A 23,343-nucleotide genomic window follows, 5' to 3' on the forward strand; every position below is an offset into this window, starting at 1 on the left:
ACTAGCATCCTACTTGATGGACGCTTGTTAGTGGTTTTCCTGACATGTTTCCTCTTTCAGTTATTTCGGAGACATGGTTTAGATCCATGGTAAACCAGTTTCTATTGGGTTTCACAATATCCTAAGAGAAGCAGCAATCCAAGTGCACACTACTGAAAATAAAGTCCATGCCTCTAACTTTTTTTTCAATTAGAAAAATATAGCAGTATTTGCTTTCCTATTTTCACGGTTCTGAGGTCATTCTGGGTGCTTTTTATTGAGTGGGTCTACTTCTAAAATAAACCTTAGGTCCACAATTCAAAATATCAAGAAAACATGGCGGGCAACGTTTTCTTCAAATGCCCTTGTTTTAAAGGAATTTGTATGAAAATGACTTTATAAAGGATCAACAGTAGACAAGCATATTCTTTACATAGAAAAGGCAATAATAAAAGTGTTGAAAAAAGTAGACATTGTTCAAAGTCTTGGAACGTTTTTAGGGTTTCTTAAAATAATAGAATAGGTGCTTACATTTATAAAGATGTACGTTTTTTAAAAAGCTTTAATTAGGTGGTTAAATGTGAAAACAGTTGTTAAATAAAATCTAGGAGTGCATGATCATGGAAATTGATAAATGTAGATTTTTAGAAAATATATTTACAAAACAAGGAAAGCACCTAAAAAATATGATATGATCTAGTGGCAATACAGAGAATGATGACAATCTGATGAGAGCAGGCACAGCCGCGACAGGCCATGATCTGGCTGGAAGGACCGCCACCGAAGAAGGACATCAACTAACAAGACATTGTATAAAAAGTCAAAATAGCCATTGACACATTTTAAAACCACATTTATAAGTGGGAATCGGTAGTAAAAATGGTGTAGACATAGTTTAGGATATTTAGAAATGCATTGGAAATTCATAAAGGTCCAAACTGCAAACAGCATTTTGTGATAGGTTGCGATTTGAAAATAGATTAGTTTGTATGTTTACCAGACGTAATAAGTCACAATGGAAGGTAAAACGCAAAAGAGCTTTACTGAGGAAAACGAAATGTCAAATGTTTCTTAAGGTGATCTAATCTTATCAGAACACCTTCAAAACACCAGCTGTAGGAGTGAAAGTATAACAATCATTCTGAAAGTTTTGAAAACGTTGGTGGGATTTGTTAATACGTTTTAAAGTTTCTACAACTCATACAACTGTAACTTGTATTAACTTGTGAAATTTGATTGTTTTTTACCTTTCATAAATTACAAAAAACGGTGCTTAAACTGTGTTTTACCACCTTATTCTCAATAATGAAAGGCATTACTATTATCCCATTGAGTGGTACTCATTCAAATGGCCTCATATGGATTAGAGAATTAGCTGACTTGTCAGTACTTGCACAAGCGGTCTTCAGGTTGCATTCACATGCCTGTGGTGGATGTATTAACAAATACAAACATTCATTTTACACCCCAAACTGGTTAAAACAATGGATCCATTTTAGAATTTGCTATTATCAATTATCACATGTAAAAGAAAAACTCTATTAACTTGACAAATGATACATCTTTTTAAACACTTGTTGAATGTTAACATTCCCTACCGAGGGCATTCCATGTATTTACAATGCCTAATTTATGTTTGGAATGTATTAAATCATTTTAACCTTTTTTCGGGAAAATAGCAATTTCATTACCACAAACTATCTAGAATTTAATCAAATATACATGTTGCTAAATACTCATGTAATTTAATGTTTTATTGAATTAATGTTTTTGATTCAATCATTATTTGCTTCGTTCTTTATCAGCAGACCTTTGTGCATTGGCATTGAATACCAAGAACGGATCCTTTTTTTTAGAATAGGTCACACAAGAATAACATATGTTGGATACGTTTGGATTTAGAGTGAAAGCAGGTTATCAAGCCCTGAGCGATTATTTAGGTACTTCTTCATGACCATACCATGACAAAAGTACTTGAATACAAGATACAAAAAAGACAGGGAATACACTGCCTTACAGGTTTATAGTGAACTGGCCTCAAAGGTGTATTGAATGTTCAAAATGTATCTTGTCATAACACACCTTTCATGGATTCAAACTATTTACAGAATTATCAATATAAACATGTTGGCAATCAATCATCATGAACCACATACAGACATTTTAAATACAGCAGCTAGACCCACTGAAACCAAATGACGCAAATCCAGAGCTTCTTAAAAAAGATTCAAAAGGCTTTTGGGGTTCCATCAATGGTGGAGGTAATGTTCCACTATCCTGCATCACTCTGAGAGCATTGCCATATGTAATTCCTTTGTTTTCTTTTCTGCATTTGCAATTGAGAGATGTAAGGCTGTGCTTTTGAACTTCCACCCTGATTTTGTAGACGCTTGTTATAATTGAAGAGCTCTGCACCTCTGCTACCTGATCAGGTCCCCATCTATCGTGCACCAACAAAACATGCACAGCCCAGTCTACTTCAGGCTGACCTGCTGCAATGGCCTCTTTGTCAAGTGGGAGCACCTGGTCACTTCTAACCCATTCTTGGTAGTGCTAGCCATTTATTTCAAGTATCATAAATGGAACTATTGGAAGAGAAGACTTACTAGTTTTCACTATGTTGCACAAGCACTGTACTTAGTGGAAGAGAAGTAGTACTAGTAGAAATGAGAGAAGTAGTAGTTCTCACTAAATAGAATTAGTAGTTCGCTTGAATAGCACTTAATGGAAGAAAAGTAGAAGTAGTAACAGTGGTTTGAGAAGAAGATGCTCTTCTCACCATGTAACACTAGTAGCTCCCACTACAAAACATGTATGTGACGAGAATAAGAACTTATGTGTTATCACATTACCTCCCTCTCAACATGATCTCTTTTTCCCGGCCCTTCTTTAAGCTTTGTCATCCAATGGATCAGGGATCTGCAATCTTTGGCTCTCCAGATGTTTTGGACTACAACTCCCAACAGCCTTAGCCAGCATAGTCAACAGTGAGGAATCCTATGATTGCTAGTCCAAACGATATGGACAGGCGAAGGTTGCTCACCAATTCCAAAGATATTGTGTATCTAAAGATCAAAGATCTACATCTGGAGTAGCAGTTTGTGCAATCAATTGTTACACGTACTGGTGATAGCCTTGTACCATAGGGTTACAGCAATCTGCTGGCCGTTACGATGCAAACAGAGGTTACTCGCCCTGATCAAGGGTCTCATATTGGGGAAAATGGTATGTCTTGTGTGATGATATGTATTATACAAATGGAGTTAACAGGCGGGGGAGCTGTACCTGAACAAAAGCACCGGATCAAAACTAGTGCTACCATTAAAGTGTTGCTTCTCATTACCCCAAAGGAAGATCCATGAAGATGAGTGGCCAGCAAGGCAAGAACAATGCATAATACACCAGAGGGACTCTATGCAGCTCTACAAATGCCTAACTCGCCTTGCATCCCTCTCCCACTCTATATCGTTCACACAGGTACACTCCCACGTTTCGCTCTCACCTCTTGCTTGGCCCGCTCGACCTGTTTCTCCAGTTCCTCAGGTATCATCTTACCTCTAAAGGACACAGATTTGGTGCTTTCAGTTATGTTAAAAAATGTGATGTGATTATGTTTTTTATTTTCTAAACAATATCATGTTCTACAAGTGAGATTTCATAGTGAGAAATGATTGAGCTTGTTCTGCTCACCTGTCATCAGCCTTCACAAGGTAGAGATTGTCGGTTCCGATGCCCAGGAAGGATGCGGCTTTCCCCATGGAGTAATGGCACTAAAAGAGAAATCATGAAACAAGATGTGTACCTTTACTGTGTTCTAGTAACCACTAGATATTTGAAAAAATGGATAATTATTTGGTCGTTATCCAAAGACAATAGACAAGTTTGGGAATACAGTTTTAGAGCAATCCCTATGTACAAAACATTAAGGCAATTGAAAATATATACATTCAGGTAAGTATAGAATATTTCAAGTCTAATATTTCTAGGCGGGAGAAATTACAAATGTTCAAGGGTCTTTTCATGTTAGATATCTGGTCGTTAGCCAACGTGATCCCAAGTTGGTTAGCAGCAAAAGTTGGTTTCAATTTGGTTTGAAACAGGTGTGTTGTTGATTCCTGTATTTGTCACGTTTCGGCGGTAAAGGTTTGAGGTTCGATCCGCCTTCATCAGGGCTGAGAATCAGAGACCCTGTGGGGGGGTGACAGAGGTAGTGATGAGATTGGTTGTGATACCCTAGGGGTCCCTATTAATGGGACCGAGGTTGCATTAGAATTTAATCTCATGGCGACCGGATTCCAAACTTACATGCCGGTACGCCTTGTTCAAGCGTTTGGTGTAATCACGTGTTGTGGATAGGGCAGGACCGTCTAGTCCTGGGACCCGAAGTATAGTTGCCTGGCTCAGGTTTGCGGGTGTCCCAGTGTGTCAAAGTTTTCATAGACGGTCTTCAAGCTGTTAGATATGAATGGAAATTTCCATCAGGTTGTGTTCGATCCTAAGTACTCAGTAGAACATATGCAGCTTAATACAACATTTGGGGATTCTAACGTGCAGAAGAATTGAATTGTAGCATGTCTATTTATTGTTGTGGTCATTATGTAAAATTCATTCGTTTGTAGTCTGGCTAAGTGAGGGTGCAACTATAAAAGCTTCTTGTTAGAGAGATGTGTATAACTTTCTCTCTCTTATGGCCCTTGGGGTCATATTGCATGTGTAAAAGGACATGTTAAATGGACCTTAACGCCCTAATGCATTTTCTGTTTAGTGGCAGATGCAATGAATGGAGTGAATGCCCATGTGTCGGCAATCGTGCGTGGAAATAAATGCTCGCGGGTTTACGTAGCAGCAATTGAGAGCGCAAATATTCCCGTGAAGCAGGATGGTTTTTCAGCAACACTGTATACATTTGTGAAATTAATCCGAGGGGGGGTTTTGTGGGGGGGGGGTGAGGGGGGGGGGGTGTTGGCCGCGGCCGAGCCGCGAGGGTGAGATAATTCAGAGGCCTCTGTCTCACCTCATTAGTCGCTTTATTGGCGCTGGGTCATGCTTTCTTGAAGCCTTCGTCTGCCGTGAGTTGAGTCGGCAGGGGAAATATTCGCTGGAGTGCGGAGTGAAGCTGGCACTCGCTGAGTGAACGAACGCGTAGCTATGGACGCCCACGCATGCGTAATGGGGATGTTTATTCTAAGTAGCAGAGTAAGCATTTTCAGGGTGCGCATGCTCCCTTGCTGCCAGGAAGGACTACAAGCTGGTAGTTCGTTATAATACCGGTTTGCTTGTGCTCACATTAGTTAGACGAGCGCTCACTGCCATATATATTTAGGCATGCTAAAATTTGCTTTTATGTGTTAGGCGTATCTCGCAGTAGGATTATGGTATTGCGGGAAGGGGTTGGTGGAAGGATTGGCTCAATGATCTTCCTGCCCAGGATCACGTAAACCATATTTGGAGAATGCATGTGCACAGCGGTACTTTTTGAAAGAGCATGCGGTCAGCATCATTTATTATTAGGTGATAGGTTGAAAGATTTCATTGAGGCCATGGTGATAAGTATCCAGCCTATGAATCCATAGGGCTTCCTTTTTGTTGAGGCTGTGATTGATGTCTGGTCCGCCTTTTACTTTTTCAATTACCCACCACAGGATGTCATTGGGGGTGTGATTGAAGTTCAAAAAGTGTTCAACCAATGGTGCAGTAATGGTTTTGCATCTAATTTTGGATCTGTGTTCAGATATTCTTGTGTTGACAGCTCGTGAGGTTTGGCCTATATAACGTAGGCCGCATGGGCACTCAATGCAGTAGACTACACTCTGGCTTTTGCAGTTTGTCAAGTCCCGGAGCGTCCAAGTTTGGCGTCCAATTTGAAAAGAACTCATTTTTTTGGTGAGTTTGCAAGCTACACAGTTACCACACGGGTGGTGTCCTTGCAGCGGTCGAAGGGTGCGAGTGGTTTGTGAAACAGGTTGAAAAAGTGAGTGCACGAGGTGCTCCTGCAGGTTTTTTCCTCGTTTGTATGCAAATCTTGGGGCACGGTCCTCAGGTATATTCAGGCGTGCAATATGCCAATGTTTATTGATTATCTGTTTGATTTTTGAGGTGTGTGCTCCAAATGTGACGACACACGTTAGTTGTTTCTTCCGGGGGGCTGTGTTATCTTGATGTTTTTGAAGTAGGTTCTCGCGATTGCTGTTTCGAGCTCTCCTATTTGCTAAATTGAGTTGTTTCTTGGGGTATCCCCTGGTTAGCAGCCGTGTGGTAAGGCTCTGTGCATGAACCTTATAGTCATCTATGGAGGAGCAATTGCGGCGTATTCGAAGGTACTGACCGTAGGGTACGTTGTTTCTGATATGTGCCGGGTGGTTGCTAGTGAAGTGAAGGAGAGTATTTCGGGCTGTTGTTTTTCTATAGAGGTCACAAAGTAACTTTCCATTCATGGCGCGGATTGTAAGATCCAAAAATTTAATCTCCTGGTTGCTTTGTTCCATCGTAAATTGAATATGTGTGTTGCACGAATTGAGCCAGTTCCAAAAAACGGTGAGTTCATTTGCAGTACCTGTCCAAATGAAAATAACATCGTCGATGTAACGGTACCAATTGCTAATATTAAGTTGCCAGCTATTTTTATAGGAGAACACAAATTCTTTCTCAAATTTCGCCATGAACAGGATGGCAAGGCTGGGTGCGAACGCTGCCCCCATAGCCGTACCCTTAGTTTGTAAGTAAATGGTGTTGTTGAAGGTGAAGAAATTGCGTTGTAATGCAATTGTCATAATTTCAACGATGAAGTTCACCGGAGTCCTGGTGTTGGGGGGGATTGGAGGTAAGCCATTCCCTAATAGTTTCAATTGCATCATAAAAGAGAAATCAACCATGGGAATTTACAGTAGGCACATTATTCGGAGATATTACATACTGCCTAATAACAGGGTGATTACCATCTCATGATGGAAAAAGGAGCTGCCCATCTATTTCCAGTTCAACCAACGGAGACCATGCAGGGCAAGCCCTATGTTGAAACATGATTCAAGCAAAGGACACTATCACGCTTGACCCCCTTCAGCACCCTTACGAGGTACATGCATTTCTGAATGTTGCATTAGGCGTACTGGAAATAATGACCTACCTTTATTCATCATCGGTGCACTACTACCTATCACTCAATACTGTACATTAAAAAAGGTGTCTGTGGATTTTCTGGTAGAGGAAGGCAAGGCAGGGAATTGTTGGTTCATACCCAAGGACTCAACAGAGCAATTTGGAAGGTCTGATCCTGCGTCACAGGGGTATTGCTTCAAAAGAGGCAGAGCTGTAGACCCATCAACAAATTAACCAAGAATGGGTCCTTCATTTCTACCCCAAACTCTAGCTCTTTCCCTACATACTTCCAATTGTACCACTAATATTAGGTCAGTCTAATTGTACTTATATTATTGTACCTTATTACCAGGGACACATTTTGTACAGTGATCTGTTGCTTCATAGCCAGGCTCATGCTATGTGAAACTTGGCCTCCCTAATGGTTAAGAATTTTCCATGTCAACCTTCCTCAACATTCTACTTTGTCCCCAATCATTTGTACTGTACCGTTTTACCATAAGGTACTCATGGCTGCCATTGAGATGGATTTAAGTCCCTTGAAAACACTTCTGGGCAGTTTTAACACAAATGGCAGAGCCTGACGGGGCATTCCCCTTCAGTTGCAGTTACTGTTGCACTGTGAACTGTTTCCCATTAGGCTCTCTCCCACTCTCTAGGTCTTCTTTCATCTGTGGTTACTGTTGTTCCGTGAACTGTGTCCCATTAGGCTCTCTCCCACTCTCTAGGTTCCCAACCAATGAGGTTATTGTTGTCTGTTAACTGTGTCCCATTAGGCTCTCTCCCACTCTCTAGGTCTTCTTTCATCCGTGGTTACTGTTGTTCCGTGAACTGTGTCCCATTAGGCTCTCTCCCACTCTCTAGGTTCCCATCCAATGAGGTTATTGTTGTCTGTTAACTGTGTCCCATTAGGCTCTCTCCCACTCTCTAGGTTACCATCCAATGAGGTTATTGTTGTCTGTTAACTGTGTCCCATTAGGCTCTCTCCCACTCTCTAGGTCTTCTTTCATCTGTGGTTACTGTTGTTCCGTGAACTGTGTCCCATTAGGCTCTCTCCCACTCTCTAGGTTCCCATCCAATGAGGTTATTGTTGTCTGTTAACTGTGTCCCATTAGGCTCTCTCCCACTCTCTAGGTCCCTTTCATCTGTGGTTACTGTTGTTCCGTGAACTGTGTCCCATTAGGATCCATCGTACTCTCTAGGTTCCCATCCACTGTGGTTACTGTTGTTCTGTGAACTGTGTCCAATTAGGCTCTATTCCACTCTCTAGGTCCCTTTCATTTGTGGTTACTGTTGTTCTGTGAACTGTGTCCAATTAGGCTCTCTTCTACTCTCTAGGTCGCTTTCATTTGTGGTTACTGTTGTTCTGTGAACTGTGTCCAATTAGTCTCTGTCCCACTTTTTAGGTTCCCATCTACTATGGATACTGCTGTGTGTGAACTGTGTTCCACTAGGCTCTCTCCCACTCTCTAGGTCCCCACTCCACTGGGGGTATTGTTGTACCATTGTGTGTCACGTGCCTGCTCCTCCTGTGTATCCTGCATTGTGCGGTACTAGGCGTTGCATCTATCTTTTATTTATTTATTTTATTTAATGCATTTATAATATGTCCAAACCCTTAGGTATAACAGCGTAGTTACAGACATCTTACAAATATGATTCTAACAGTTTTAGTACAGAGACAGTAGCAGACAATCCTTGTGATAGTACAGAGATTCAGGCAATCTAGCTAACTGGCTGGGTGAAGAGTGGTTATTATTTGAAGGAACTGCCTAAGGATTTCTGTCCTTGTGGATTATTGGGGGTGCTGGGATCGAATTTGTTGAAAAGCCAAGTTTTGAGTGTCTTCTTAAAGAGTTGGAATGATGGCTCAGATCTGACATGAAGTGGGAGGGTGTTCCAGAGTTCCAGGGCCATTACTGAAAAACTACTACCCCCAGCTCTGTCCTTCTGGCATTAGCTCCTTCCTCCTCCTACTTTCCTCCTCACACCCTCTATGGTGCTTTCCGTTTTTCTCCCATCTTCTCTAACTGCTTCTTTATCTCCTATCCTATTCCTCCCACTAAGCCTGGCAGGAAGACATTCAAGAGGGACATTCTGGTCTCCAACCCAGGCCTTCCTATCGTTGATAGCTACATCAGTGCTTCCTCCAGACAGACTCTCACCAACATTCTCTTTGATGTTCTCCCACCAAACCTATGAACCCCTCATACGGTCTCTGCACGCTCACCTATCTCTTTCTCTCCTTTAATGGTGGCACTCAGTGGCAGGCCCTCTTGACCTCCTTCTACTCCTCCAAGACCATCATTAATGTCTATCTGAATGGCACCATCTTGGTCCAACACCCTCAGCCCAATCTCCTCTTGACCTGGATGTCCTTGCTCTTACTGAGATATGGTTTATGCCCAGCTCTGTCACAAGTACTGACAGGTTACATGTGATTTCACAGACCCAAATTACAGATTACATTTAATCATGGGAAAAATACAGAAAAACACCAATTTATTTTTGTTTTTTTCAATTTCGTCGGGTCACCCCAAATCCCCATATTTCCACCCTTATAATGCCACCCCAATCCCATCCCGACTCATTTGAACCCCTTACCCCACTACCATATATATGTTTAATTAATACTCTGGGTTTTTCGGTGTTATGTACGTCGGTGAAATATACCACTCTGTTTTGTTTTTGGCAACATAACTGGGTACAATTTTGACACTCTCCTCCATGATGGCTACAAGATCCTCTCAAAACCAAGAACCAACTGACCCAGCAGTGGAATAGCTCTGATCTTTCCAGAGTGGTTTTCTGCTTCTGTCATTCCTACTCAGGCCTACTCCTCCTTTGAATGCCTGGTCTTCTGGCTCTCCATCTCTCTAGGCCTCTCTCTAACTGTGGTCACCATCTACAGGCCACCTGGCCAGGTTGCCCTCTTCCTTTCAGAATGGGCTGACCTCTCCTCTTCTCTTCTTGCCTCTACTTCTCAACTTCTCTTCCTCAGAGACCTCAACATCCACTTGGATGCATCTAATCCCTTCTCTGGGCTCTTCTGCAATTGCTGTGACACTCTCTCTCTTTCGATTCTGCCTTCTGGCCCGACACCGCCTGCCGGACACACCTTGGATGTTCTCATCTCCTCAGACATCCCCCTCTCTAACCCTCTCACGACTACTCTTCTTGGACTGACCACATTCTGCTATTCTCTCACCTGAGACTCTCTCTCCCTCAGGCTAAGCCCATCCCAGCTCTGCCACCTACCTTCTCGGTCATTCGGACCACAAAGTATGTGTCTGTGGATACCTTTGCCTCTACTTTATCTGTTCCTCCTATGCCTGCAGATGACTCACACTCTGACACAGCCCTCTATAACCAGCATTGTTCTATCTTCAACACCCTGGATGTTCTTGCTCCTCTCATGAGAATCCGACTGAAGCCTACCTCCAAGTGCAACACTTGGTATGATTCCGATCTTGCTGCCCTGAAACGCTGGTGCCAGGTGGCTGAGAGGAAGTAGATGGCTTTGGGTGCATCCTCTCACAAACTGGCCTGCCGTCTGCTCAAATAAAGACTCTCTGTCCTGTCCAAGAAGAGAGAACAAATCCAAGCCTGCAGCTCTGCATCATCTAACAACACAGCCAAACGCTTTAAAATCTGCAAGGAGTTGGCCAATCCTTCTGCAGTCTCCACCTCCACTGTCCCCCTCCCCCAGGTCCTCTGTATGGCTGTGGCTTCTCACATCACCACTAAAATTCAGGACATCCCGTACTCTCTATCCTCTTCCTCTACCTTTCTCGGCCCTCCTCTGGCGCCTCGCCAACTCCTCCTCCTTTCTCCTCTTTCTCTCCAACAATACCTGACAATCTTTCTAGACAAGTCCGGTCTATGAAAGTGTTGTTCAAACAGGTGTTCCCATGCTCCTCCAGAACCATCCAGGATCAAATTGACACCCTAGCACCAGCCTTGGCCGATTTCTTCAATCACTCTTTCACCACTGGATCTTTCCCTTGTCTCCTCAAGCACTCCCTTGTGCACCACCTCCTTAAAAAGCCTTCTGCCGATCATACCTGTCTGGCAAATTATGGCCCAATCTCTATTTCTCCTTTCCTGGGCAAACTACTGGAAAAACTGGCCATCTCTCTGCTTGCCCTCCACACTGAATCTGTTGGTTGTCTCCATGAACATCAGTCTTGTTTCAGAACAGCCAAAGGCACGGAAACTGCTCTCCTTAACACCTGAGAAGATCTGGTCACTAATCTTGATTCCAGCCTTCCTTCTCTCCTCATCCTCCTTGACCTTTCCTCCTCATGCCAATCTGATCAATTAGCTCTGTGGAAAAAATGGCATTACGGATCAGGCCCTGGAGTGGTTGAACGCCTTCCTCTTGGACTGACCCTCCCAAGTCCAACTTGGGCCCTTTCTCTCCAACACTTCTCTCCACATGAGGTGTCTACCAGAGCTCTTCCTCTCACTCTGGCTCTCAAAGTCTACTTGGCCCCTTTGGCCCACCTGATCTCTACCTTCCCCTCTAACTTTCATTGTTATATGGATGACACTGAGCTCTCTTTCAGGTTCCCTTCAGCCTCCTCTCCTCTCTCCCTCATTCCTGACTGTCTATCCATGATTCAGGATTGGTGCACCTCCAACGATCTCTGCCTTAATGCCAGTAAGATGGAGATCCTTCTCATTGGGACCCCTGCTCCCAGTTTCCCTCTATCAATCTGGCCTCCCTCCTGGGGCCCTCTGCCTTCGCCTTCCTTTGAGGCAAAAATCCTTGGTGTCATCTTCAACTCCATTCTCTCCTTCTCTCCTCACATCACAGACCTTGCCAAGAAGGCCCATTACCAGCTGCACCTCCTCAGTGGTATTCTACCTTCCTCATTTTCCCCCAGAAGCTCACTGTCATCAGAGCCCTGGTTCTCTCTAGGCTGGACTACTGAAACATCCTCTTTTTCAATCTGCCTTCCTCTACTCTCCGCCCTTTGCAACTAATCCAGAACAAGACTGCAGGACTTGGCCTCAAGCCAAGGGAATGTATCTCTACAGCCCTTAAATCTCTCCACTGGCTCCCGGTGGCTGCACAGATCAAGTTCAAGATCATCTGCATCGTACATAAGGCTTTTTGGAGCTGGGGCCCGCATTACACCCAACTCTTTCTTCCAAAATACCTTCCTTCTCAAGTCCTTTGCTCAGCTACCTTAAACTCTCTGAGTGTCAGACGTTTCTCTAGGCAGAGCATGGGTGGTAAATCTCTCTCCTCTGCAGGTGCCTCCCTCTGGAATGGCCTCTCTGCCCATCTCAAACCTGAGCCAGACCATCTGAAGTTCCAGAAACAGCTCAAGACCTTCCTTTTCTCCTCTGCTGTCTCTCTCTCTCTCTCTCTCTCTCTCTTTCTCTCCTCTGCTGACCAGCCTTTCAAGCACCGACTGGTTGCTTGGCTACCCTCAGAGTCTCATTGGATACCAGGCTCCTCCATGATCAGTCTCCTTGCAATTACCCAGAGCTGTGCTACCCCGTCTGCACTTACTCAGCGCAATGCTGTCCTGATTTCACTTCCCCTTTCTCTCCCTAGCACTTCCCACTCTACCTTCCCCCTGCACTTTCCGTTCGCACTTACACAATCTGAATGACACAATTGTTTGTCCCGTCATCCCTCTGTCTTCCCTCCCTAGTCTTGTCACTGCTAGAAGAACTTGTGTACTGGCACACTATAAATTACATATCATATTATATCATATCATATCAATATAGTTGGTGTTGCCAAAACATGAATAAATGCCTGGCGTTTATTGGCTGCCACTGCCGGAAAAGCATGATCTTGTCTCGGAAGCTTCTGTTCCAAAGATATACATTCTAGCACTCCTCACTATCGCTAAATTTGAAAAATCAAATGTAATGATGTCTGAGCAACCATGGACGTGGCTCTTTTCTTTTGAAAGGGAAAACCAACTCTTTCTTGAAAAGCTATAAATCGATTTCTTTCAATCTTATACTTCTGTACTATGGATTGACCAATCAGCTAAGGGGAGACTCTCATAATCATGTAACAGCACCAAACCAGACTGTTTATGGACATATCCACAAAGAAACATGTATATATAAGAGAGAAAAAAATGCCAAAGCATACAAAAAGATCCAGGACATTGCGCCTTTATAGAGGAAAATGCAGATGTATTTTATTCTCATCTGTAATATGAAAATTGCCATTTTAATTAGATCTATCTTTCATAAATGCTCCATGCCAAAATGATAGTACACCCATGTACCGTTGCTTTGACATCCTCCTGGCACCCTCAGCACTAGCTCTGCAGTGGCACAGGGCAGGTTCAAAGGTCACATGTGCATTCCTGACAGTTGCAGGAATACAAGGCTCCGGCAGGCATGGGTGGCTTTATACACTTCTACACCTCTGTTGCCTAATGTAATACTCATAACTTTAAGGGCACATACATCTTAAAATGTATACCACGCCTTAGTGAGGCATGGCGACCACTAAGAGCACACGATTATACAGCTGCAGCACTTTGATAGCACATTATTAACATCTCTGAGAGCAGGGCCCAGCTATGACAGGACTGTTGTGTATGTGTGTCTAGTCTGACTATCACTACATCTGCATGTGGAGCAATTGCTAGGATGGCACCCTTTGATCATCCTGCAGGAAGGCCAACACCTTCTATTGATGGTACAGGAACCCTAACCTGAAGATCTCTAGGGAACAGGTACTACAAAGGAGGGGTGTCCAGCCAAATGGTCGAAAACAAAGGATCGAATGACCATTTGATCGACAGTCAAATGGCCGAAAAAAAGGTCGAATTTTTGTATTTATTTATTTATATATATTTTTTAGTTTGGGTTGGTAGAAAAATGTTTTTAATAAAGAAAACAGGGGGTTGGGGGGGAACCCCCCCATAAAAAAAATAAAAAAAATAAAAAAATCAACCCTTTTTTTCAATCAGTTTACTGTCGATCAAAAGGCATTCAATCCTTTTGTTTTCGACCATATGACCTACAACCCAAAGGAGGCACTGACATAAGCCACACTCACCACAGGGTGCTGCCCACCGGAGTCCCTTTGAAGTCGGCAGGCATGGGAAGTGGTGGATTAGTCAGAAGGAAGAGGTTGGCTGTTAGAGTGTTTCCAACATCATGATATCTATTAAGGCACTCTACAACTTCCTGTCCACCCACATTTCCTGCAAGACAAGGTCCGCTGGGTGTGGTGCCAGACGGCAAGGCTTACTGGTTACAACAACAGGTATCAGACCCCTTAAAGAAGGCTTACTTTTGACCAATCGACTGCAACATTTGACCTTCACAAGGAGAGGGGCCCACTCATTTTTTTGGGCTATAACAAGGGTTATATGTGTTCACTGGACCTGAAAGTACATCCTTCCTCAAAGTCCTCTGTCACATTGTTGAGGGCAGGAGGCATCCAAGGCAGAGGTGAGTTCTGTCCTTTAACCATGCCCAGGGAAAAGTGGGGGTGAACTGCTGTGGACTAAGGCCGCTCTACTGGCTGAAATGGAAGCAGGACCCTATTCACTCGTTGTGAAATATCCACTATGGGTGTCAGCTACCCTCCTTAGAGTGGGAGTGCAGAACACAGGGGAGTTGCTAGGTCTGGAAAAGACCCGAGGCTAAGCTGGTGTCGGAACTGTTGGGACTGGGGGCTAGCTGGTCTTTTGGCTGTAGTTTCTGAGATTCTCTCCGGGGCTACAACCAAAAGATCAGGGGCTATAGCCCCCTTAGCCCCCCCCCTAGCAACGCCCCTGGCAGAACAGATGCCTTCCCCTTGTCCTTGAGCACCTATATTGCGATGTGGGCAACCCCAGACATCCAGCAGCTGCTTGAAATCCTGTTTCAATGCCTTCCCAGCCTTCCCAGAGCTGGATGGACCGAGCTCAATGTGCCCAGAGTCACCACAGGACACACAGTGCTGCTTTCTGCACTCTATGATGCTTCAAACTGCTTGCTGCGTCTCAAACACTCAAAAGACCTGCTTGACCCATTGAAGTGGACTGACCCATTGAAGTGGACCAACTCATCTCGAATTGATAACAGTATCGACATCGTGGGAGCAATAGAAATATGCACTGCTTCGACTCACCCGTCACCCGTCTCGAATGCCGATTCAACTCAGTTGAACCGTTGTCTCAGCGATGACTAGGCTTCCGAAACCATTTGCAAGCCATCATCTTGCTGTCTAGCATGGCAATTGAAACCATTGTGAGCCCACACCTTTGATCAGACTCTGCATCGACTGTTAAAGGGATGGCATTGACTGAAACATCTCTGCGCTGGCTCGGCAGTGGCAGATTAGCAAAGTAGCCAAGTATTACACTGTTAAGGGCCAAAGACAAGAATAAAGGTATTGTAAAGAGGCCCTGTCCCCTGGTTCAGTTTTTTGGACCATAGTGACTTACGAAGCCCCTTTCTATATTTTCTTTAAAGACACATTATTTAACAGTAACATTATTGCCAATCTATTGCCTGAACACCCGTGATCATGTACCCAAAGTGCACATTCACAAAGGTCTGCATTCTCTGGGTTTCATTTACATTGGAGGGTTTTTCTAGTGTTTTCTAATTAATTAATTGCCTTTTATTAGTTGAAAAAAAGATTTTTATAGCGCCTGATTGTATAATATTTTATTCTGGAATCATTGTGCTTAAGTTGTTTGGGTTGCTATTGTTATCAGATCACACTTTTCCTGAAGTTATTCCCTGCCCTCGGTCACATTACCAAAAGAATTGAAGTTATACCTGTCGGGTTGTGTCTGTTTCATCTTTATGATTGGGGTCACTGCTGGTTTATTAGTAATTAGGAGCTGTATAGGGGATGTATAGGTGATTTTCCCACCATCCTCATGCATAATAGCAGTCACACCTACATCCTGCAAAGACAACTTGCATTATTGCAAAGAATACATGCTTTTTACTGAATCGTTAACTATGTTCTCATTTGTACCAAAATTCAGAAACAGACTGAATGACTTGTTAAAGTGATTAACAAAATAAATGGACTGAAATGGAAACAATGAATTGCCTGATGGCAAAGGAAACATCCCAACAAGGAACAATACATATCTGAGTACTGCAGCGAGGGATGCACAATGATTGCCTTGCAGCGCGACAAAGGATTTGATCCTGAAGGGACATGACCAATCATCTGTTGTTTAATGGTGAGTCAGTGCTTTCCGGAACCATTGCTATTTGTGCGATTTATGGACTGTGTATTGAATGAGAATTCATGCTCTTAAAATTTGCCAATATGTACCAAATGTGCAGCTTGCTGTACTTTTACAAGGAGCAACTACACTTGCGAAGCCAAGAAATAGAATCTGTTAAATAGAAGTAGGTTTGGAAGAATTACCCAATGCCAGAATGCACGTTGGGGAACTAAAATCCTCAATAGTGGCATTCATGGCAATACTGAACACCTCAAATAAAAAGTGGTCTTGAGCGGTTGCATCAAATGGTGCATAGGAACGTAGCGGAATATGTATGCATGGAATTTATAAATCTCGAACCAAGCAGTAAAGCAGTGTACATAGGGGGTTCATGGGGGCGCATGAGGAGTCGACATGGTGGGACATAGCCCCCCGCAGAATGCATCAGGCCTTTGATGAGCTCCATAAGACCACATCTAACTAGGTGTCAGCCTTGCTTCTCTGGAATGTCAAGCTCTCTATCACAATGGAACATAGCTATATCCCGCCCGGGGCCCCGCCCACCCAGCTCCATACATCTGCAATAAACACTGCTCGACTTCACCCACCCAAATATACATCGCCACCTCCAATAGAATACAGCTGAGAATCACAAAATAATTCACACTAGCTGTTTACATAATCAGTCTGCTCGACCCTCCTACTCCCCTGACAATCTGTCACAGCACCCATCCTCTCATCTGATATCTATGGGCTGCTATTAGGGGCCTAGCCACTCCCAAGCTATCTTTATGTTAGGTAAAAATACACACACGCATTTTAGAAATCCTTCCTTAGCATCTCACATCTCGGACTACGGTCCTCCGAAGAGCGTTCATCCCCACGGAGCTTTGAAGCAGTAGTTGCTACACAAGTGCCATATAACACAATACAACACACCCAAGAAATTACAGGTAGAGTGTGGCTATAGCAAGGAGATGGAATTGTTAGTGGGAGCAGATGGGAAGTGGAAGAAGTAGGGCTGACTGGAACAATCAGTGACTGTCGAGATGCTCTTTGAGAAGTACGATCATCAGGTCCTCTGCGAAGCATAGGATGGAGGTAGGAAGTCTTATCCTTGATGCTCACCATGTAAACATACAACAGCATTTGGGAGAGAAGGTGACTAAGAAATTACAACACTGACAAGCATTGTGCATTTCTCGCCGAACAATCACATCTTTTATCTACCTCGTTGGACTATATGTGGGTAGTGAAAGGGATGGGGGAAGCTTCCATTTGAAGGATGGGGCATTTAAAAATACTCACAGAGATAAATCAAGGAGGAGAATTTCCCCTGTTGAGATGCCAGCAAAGAGAGTGACTGGATCATTGAGCAAGCAATAGACTTCAATTGTATTTGGGCAATGTTTGGTGTCTGAATTCAGAGGGTTTACTGGGACATTACTTTTGCAAGGCCATGGATGGGGATGCAGAACCACAGATCCATAAACACACTAAAATAAGGTACATGTGACTTTGGTACACTGTGTATCAGCTTGGCCAATTTGTGAGGGTGAAAGTTGAGTTGGATCTGTGTGTGGAAAGGCTGAGCAGTTTATTGAGGGAAGTGTAAGCCAGGGCATATTTGCTGTGGTCCACTGGATAGCCCTTGCCACCAGGCCAGAACAGGAGACGCTATGCCTCCAAACCACTCCCCAGACCAGCTGAAAAGTAGAATGAATTAGGCAACCTGAATCACATGGAGTGGGTTCACAGAAAATACTGTTACCTAACCCTGGTGCTACACTTCAACACCCTTTCTATCCTAGAGGGATGACCAGAATTAATCAAAACGTCAATGTCCCCACACATAGCACCACACCACTCAGTATGTATTACATTTTGGGTCTATTAAAATATGGATATACAGCTGACCCAGAAAAAACATGAAGCCTAACAGTGCCCAGTTACAAACATTAACCTCCTTTCTTGCAATCCAGTTGCCGAAATCAGCCACAGGCTCCCCCCTACCCTGGACTTTAATAAGGCCTCGAGCAGAGAGCATGGAACTGACCCGAAGGGCCGGCAACCAGTAGCTTTACTACCTCATGTGTCGACAGTTGGCTTCAGCATTTTGAACAGGGGTGTTGCTAGATCTGGAAAAGATCCGGGGCTAGGCTAATGTCGGGACTGTCGGGACCTGGGGCTAGCTTGCCTTTTGCTTGTAGTCTAAGAGCTTCTATCAGGGACTACTGCCCCCCCCCCCCAGAGAATCCCCCAGCAACGCCTCTGGGTTTGAACCACAACTGTCATCCACTACCTTAGTCCACCCAGTACTGGCACTACTGACCTAGTGGCCCCACCCTAGAAACGGCACTGATAGTGATCCCCCCAAGGTAGGTGCCATCCAGGCAGGAACGCTATAGAAATCACAGGTGCCCTGTATAAGAGGACGTCAACTCAAACCCAATAAACATTTGACAGCAATGAATCAGGATTTACACATGAATCAGAAGGTTTTTGACCCATGACAGGTGATTGTGCAAAAAGTAGAGAGCAACGCCTTTCTCCACAAACATAGCCCACAGGGGTTCCCCTGCTTCCAGTTTTACTTGGACATCTGCTTGTGATGAATCGCCGGAGACCCACTCCGCTGCTGCTGGTCCGCCTTGCATGCAGTTTGACCCTTGAAGCAGGCCCGGGTTCAGAAGCAGATGCGTGGCAGGCATGGCCCTCCTCAGGTGCTCAGAGATTGCTCATCAGTGCCACGCATGATGTCTGCCAATGTGGTGCCAGGCAGTAGCCATTGACCCAAACAGCCCCAATGGCAGTGCCACAAGGCTCCTACAGGACCGGGGCTCGGCAGTTCACTCCTCCTCTTCGTGCACACCTCAGGTGGTTGCACCTGAACGGTGTTCCTGTCACCACTTCCCTTGATGACGGGGGCAATGACTGAATGGGGCCTAAGAACTTTGCTGCTCAGTGCAATGGTTTGTTTCCGGACATGCCGGGTACAGTGTGCCTTCAGGCAGGGCCACGCTGCCACAGCAAGACGACAAAGGCACCAGCCTGTGCTCCCTGCCTTCCCATAGTCGTTCCTGCTCTGGACCTGGGCCAGAGGCCCTGGTGCCTGCCTTCAGAGGGTTTAGAGGGCCACTCAAGGTGGCAGATACTCTGGGGATTTGACCGTTTTCCTCCTCCTACCGAACTGTTTTGAAACCGTCCCTTGAGCAGACCATACCCCCTGGCTATGGGTGGTTTGTACAATGTTCAGCAGGGCCAACATTTCTCACAACCCCCATAGAGGAAAGACCATTCTACAAACATGTTCAACATCTTACAGTTGATGAGTCAGCAAAGAAGTGACATACACCAAAATTTCACAACTTGGTGCTCCTCTACAGTACATGTTTCTTCAAATTAACTTAATCGGAACAATACATTGGGTGCATGCTTTAATTTCTTTTACCTGTTTTTAATGCCTCTCAGTCCCCACAGTATGAGTCTCAATTGAGTCAGGGGCTACAGAGGCAGTAGCGGTGGAAGCCTATGGGAAGTAGACCAGCTTGCTGGGGGCTAACACACTAATAAAGGACTTAGGGCCCGATTTACAGAAATAGCGCAAAGACCCCGCAAAGTGCTCTGCGCTTAAACTACCTTTTTGTGTGCGTTCAGCGTATTTATGGTTTACAAAGAGAAAACTAACGATACGCAAAGAAAGCCGAGCTGCACGAGTAATGCCCATGACACGCCCCCATACAAAGCAGATCTGGCCACATATTACAACCTTTGCGCAGTCCGCATCCCTGCCATCATGCACCCCTTCAACGCTGCAGGAAATCCCCCCCGCAATCAAGACATCACCCCAGTGACACTGCGTACAGTCCCACGTCCCTTACTGCACCATAACAAGATGCGTTACATGTCTCGTAGCTCAACTCGGGCCCCAATAGATCTGTGTGCGAACCCCTGTAAATGACTGCTGCACCCCGCCAATCTACATACGCACATCCCTAACTTCAATGAACCCCTCAGCTGCGTGCAGCCACTCCTAAATCCCTGACTGTACCTTACCTTTGCGTGTTGGTTCCTATGCGATTGGGACGTTGTGCCTCCTATAACCTGGGGGTGGGTTTGCAAGCTTTGTGTGCATCTTTCCCCAACATGACGTTGAGCGGTCAGAACAATGAATATGCATTTGTTTGCGCATTGCTTGGGGTGTGATTTCTTTGCGTGACCCATACCTCAACATGCCCACGTTCTTTCTTATTTTGTCAGTAGAATGGGGAATATGCATGTTTCGCTTTATTTCTTTGCGTAGACCCATCCCACACTTTGCGTGGGGTCTCTCGCAAAGTGCTTGACTGCACGCAAAATGTGACAGACATATGTAAAGTTTCCACAAGGCTCCAGAGTAGAACTCAAAGTCGGTTCCATGAATCGACAAAAGGAATTTTGCGTACTGAAAAGTGCACAGTCACTTTTCAGCATACAAAAAATTCCATAAATCAGGCCCAAAGTTGGAAGAGAGCTGGTTGGATACTAAAACTGGTAAAACAATTCTAACAGGAATAGAGAAGTCCTAAATGATAACAGTAGAAAGCCTTATTTCTACATCAATAAATACCCTGAGGTTTCAGACAGAGGAACAAAGGAGGACGGTGTGAAGATGGAAAGGTATGAGAGAGATGGGATTGTATGGAGTGCTAGGAAAGAGGGGGTGTAAGTGATTTATTTTTTGGCGGGAGCAGGGGGGAATTAGGTAACAGGCAACCACACCGTCAAGTATAGCAGCAAAGTAGTTGGTAAAACAAGGTGCTTCTCAGAGAGGTAGACACTTATAAAACCCACACATCCAAATAAATAAGAAACCTGTGAGTGAAGAAAGGGAGATGTGTTTGTCATCAGAAAAGGTGCTACAAAAAGCAGATATAGGAAATAACATGGTGCACAGGGCTGTGCTACAACAAACCGGTATACCCTTATTAGAGATCCTACACAAAAGATTTGGAATAGATAATAAATTTGAATTTGATAATGAAGCAATGGAGGACAGAATAAAGCGATATCTCAGGGAATTGACCAAGAAAGATGACTTGCGCAAAGAGCTGTTAGAAGGTACACAATCTGTACTTTATACACTATATACAATAAACTGATCAGTTTACTGGTTCGCAATATCTGTCGAAATTTCTGACATCACATTGGAATATAAATGTAAGGTAACACTAATCTTTGCCTCAAATCTTGAAGAAATGGATTCATAGGTGTATGGCACAATATAGAGTGATATTACATCTAATGAGCATGTAACAAAGTACAGTGCTATCTCTCTGACTGCACTTAGTTTGCACAATGCCATCTCTCTGACTGCACTTAGTTTACACAACGCTATCTCTCTGACTGCACTTAGTTTACACAGCATCATCTCTCTGACTGCACTTAGTTTACACAACGCCATCTCTCTGACTGCACTTAGTTTACTCAGTGCCATCTGTAACTGCACTTAGTTTACACATTTCCATCTCGTTCTTTACTGCAGAGAGTTAACATGTTTCAACACCTATCAAACCCCTGACTATAATGTTGTGTATTGTGATTTTTGCATCTAACTCTGGAATATGGCAATCAAGTCGTTTTAAATGTTTATCTATAAACTTGAGTAATTATAGGCACATGTATTTTGGAAGTGTCATTTTATTGCAATGTCTATTTCGAATTAAATTCATATTAAATTGATTGCAATCAAACCCTTTTTTGCAAGATGGCAAGAGCACATTATATATATTATAATAACATAAGTATCCTTGTGTATATATTTTATTTGTATCAGCATCACTTAGGCTTAATGAGGTATATGGACCCATAACTCCAGTTACAGCGTGAAGAGGAGTTCTATAAAGCTTTTATAACCCATGTCACTCTTGAAAATATATGGTGTACATACAAGTTTATAGATGTTGTCAGCACACGAATATGCCTGTGTGGTCGCGGGGAATTGGTTGTGGGAACTCTCTGCACTGCTGATAGCCGTGGAATTTTGCATTCCAAACACTCTGCAGGCTAACCCGCTTCTTATAGTCTTCAGATTGTCCAATGAGAATAGACGCTCAGCAATCCAAGGGTAATAACAAGGTTGAAAACCCTTATGGCAGACTGCCAATCATTAAAGTGCGTGCACACCACACCATACATGCAGATGTGATGGCCGAAGGCGTGGACTCTGCTTGCAAACTTTCAGTACAATATTGGCATTAAAAAGAGGAGCAAATTAATTGAATTCATAACATTTGTGCGAAGACCTTTCTTGAACACTTTAGTGAAAAGCAAAGACATCCCGTCCCATCAAATCATCAGACACCTTGAAATTATTGGAAGTATAAATAGTGCAGGATCAATGGTTTTGGGTACTTTCACATGTTTCCTGGGTGAACCCAAAATAAAAAACACGCAACTGAGGTGTTTCATTGTCTGTGTTTTGCGCCAGTATTGTACTGTCCTTTGTTCACATGGACACCGCTTCCAAGATGGAAACCAGGCCGATAAACATACACTCCCTACTTACCTTTTCATCAAGGGAACTGGTGAGGCCACGTGTTTGAATGTTAGCCAATCAAAGCCTATTCTTCCATCTCCATGCTTTGTATCCTCACTTCGCGATCCTAAGCAAAGCCCCATGAGTACATTTCAATGGTCTGAAACTAATAATCAGAAGACCTTTATTAATATGTATATGTATATGTCTTTACCTCTTCAGATGTAAACATGACAAGCCGTGGTCCGCCGCATAGTCCTCTTTCTTTAATTTCGGGATAGTACTTATATCTGGCTAAATTCAGAGCGTACATATTGGAAACAGACCCACCTGGAAAATGAAAAATCAAAGTAAATATTATCGATTTGTATAAAGTTAACTGATATAAACTCCTCTATCTCAGTAAACCTATTATATTACAGGCTCGCTAATTCATTCTGGGTTCCTGTTCAATAAAAAAAAAAAATGTTGTATTGGTTAGGTATTTTTAATGGCTATAAACCTGGAATAAACAAGTGCATGAGCCACTGTACTTGGCCCTGTTAAAGCATCACTGTTGTCGAAACTGTAGGCCACATGTTT

The 23,343-nt window shown here is 43.8% G+C and overlaps 1 protein-coding gene across 1 annotated transcript in view; it reads right to left on the reverse strand.

Moving 5' to 3' along the window:
* GADL1 (glutamate decarboxylase like 1) overlaps positions 1-23,343 on the reverse strand; it is a 689,547-nt gene that overhangs the window by 263,072 nt on the left and 403,132 nt on the right. The window contains exons 6-8 of the mRNA XM_069648800.1: positions 22,976-23,091; positions 3,670-3,749; positions 3,482-3,536 (exon numbers count right to left, since the gene is read on the reverse strand). Coding sequence (XP_069504901.1) covers positions 3,482-3,536; positions 3,670-3,749; positions 22,976-23,091 — 251 coding nt within the window. The remainder of the gene's footprint in view (positions 1-3,481; positions 3,537-3,669; positions 3,750-22,975; positions 23,092-23,343) is intronic.

Source organism: Ambystoma mexicanum, chromosome 2q (genome assembly GCF_040938575.1).
Source record: "Ambystoma mexicanum isolate Mex_15411 chromosome 2q, UKY_AmexF1_1, whole genome shotgun sequence".
Lineage (NCBI taxonomy): Eukaryota > Metazoa > Chordata > Amphibia > Caudata > Ambystomatidae > Ambystoma > Ambystoma mexicanum.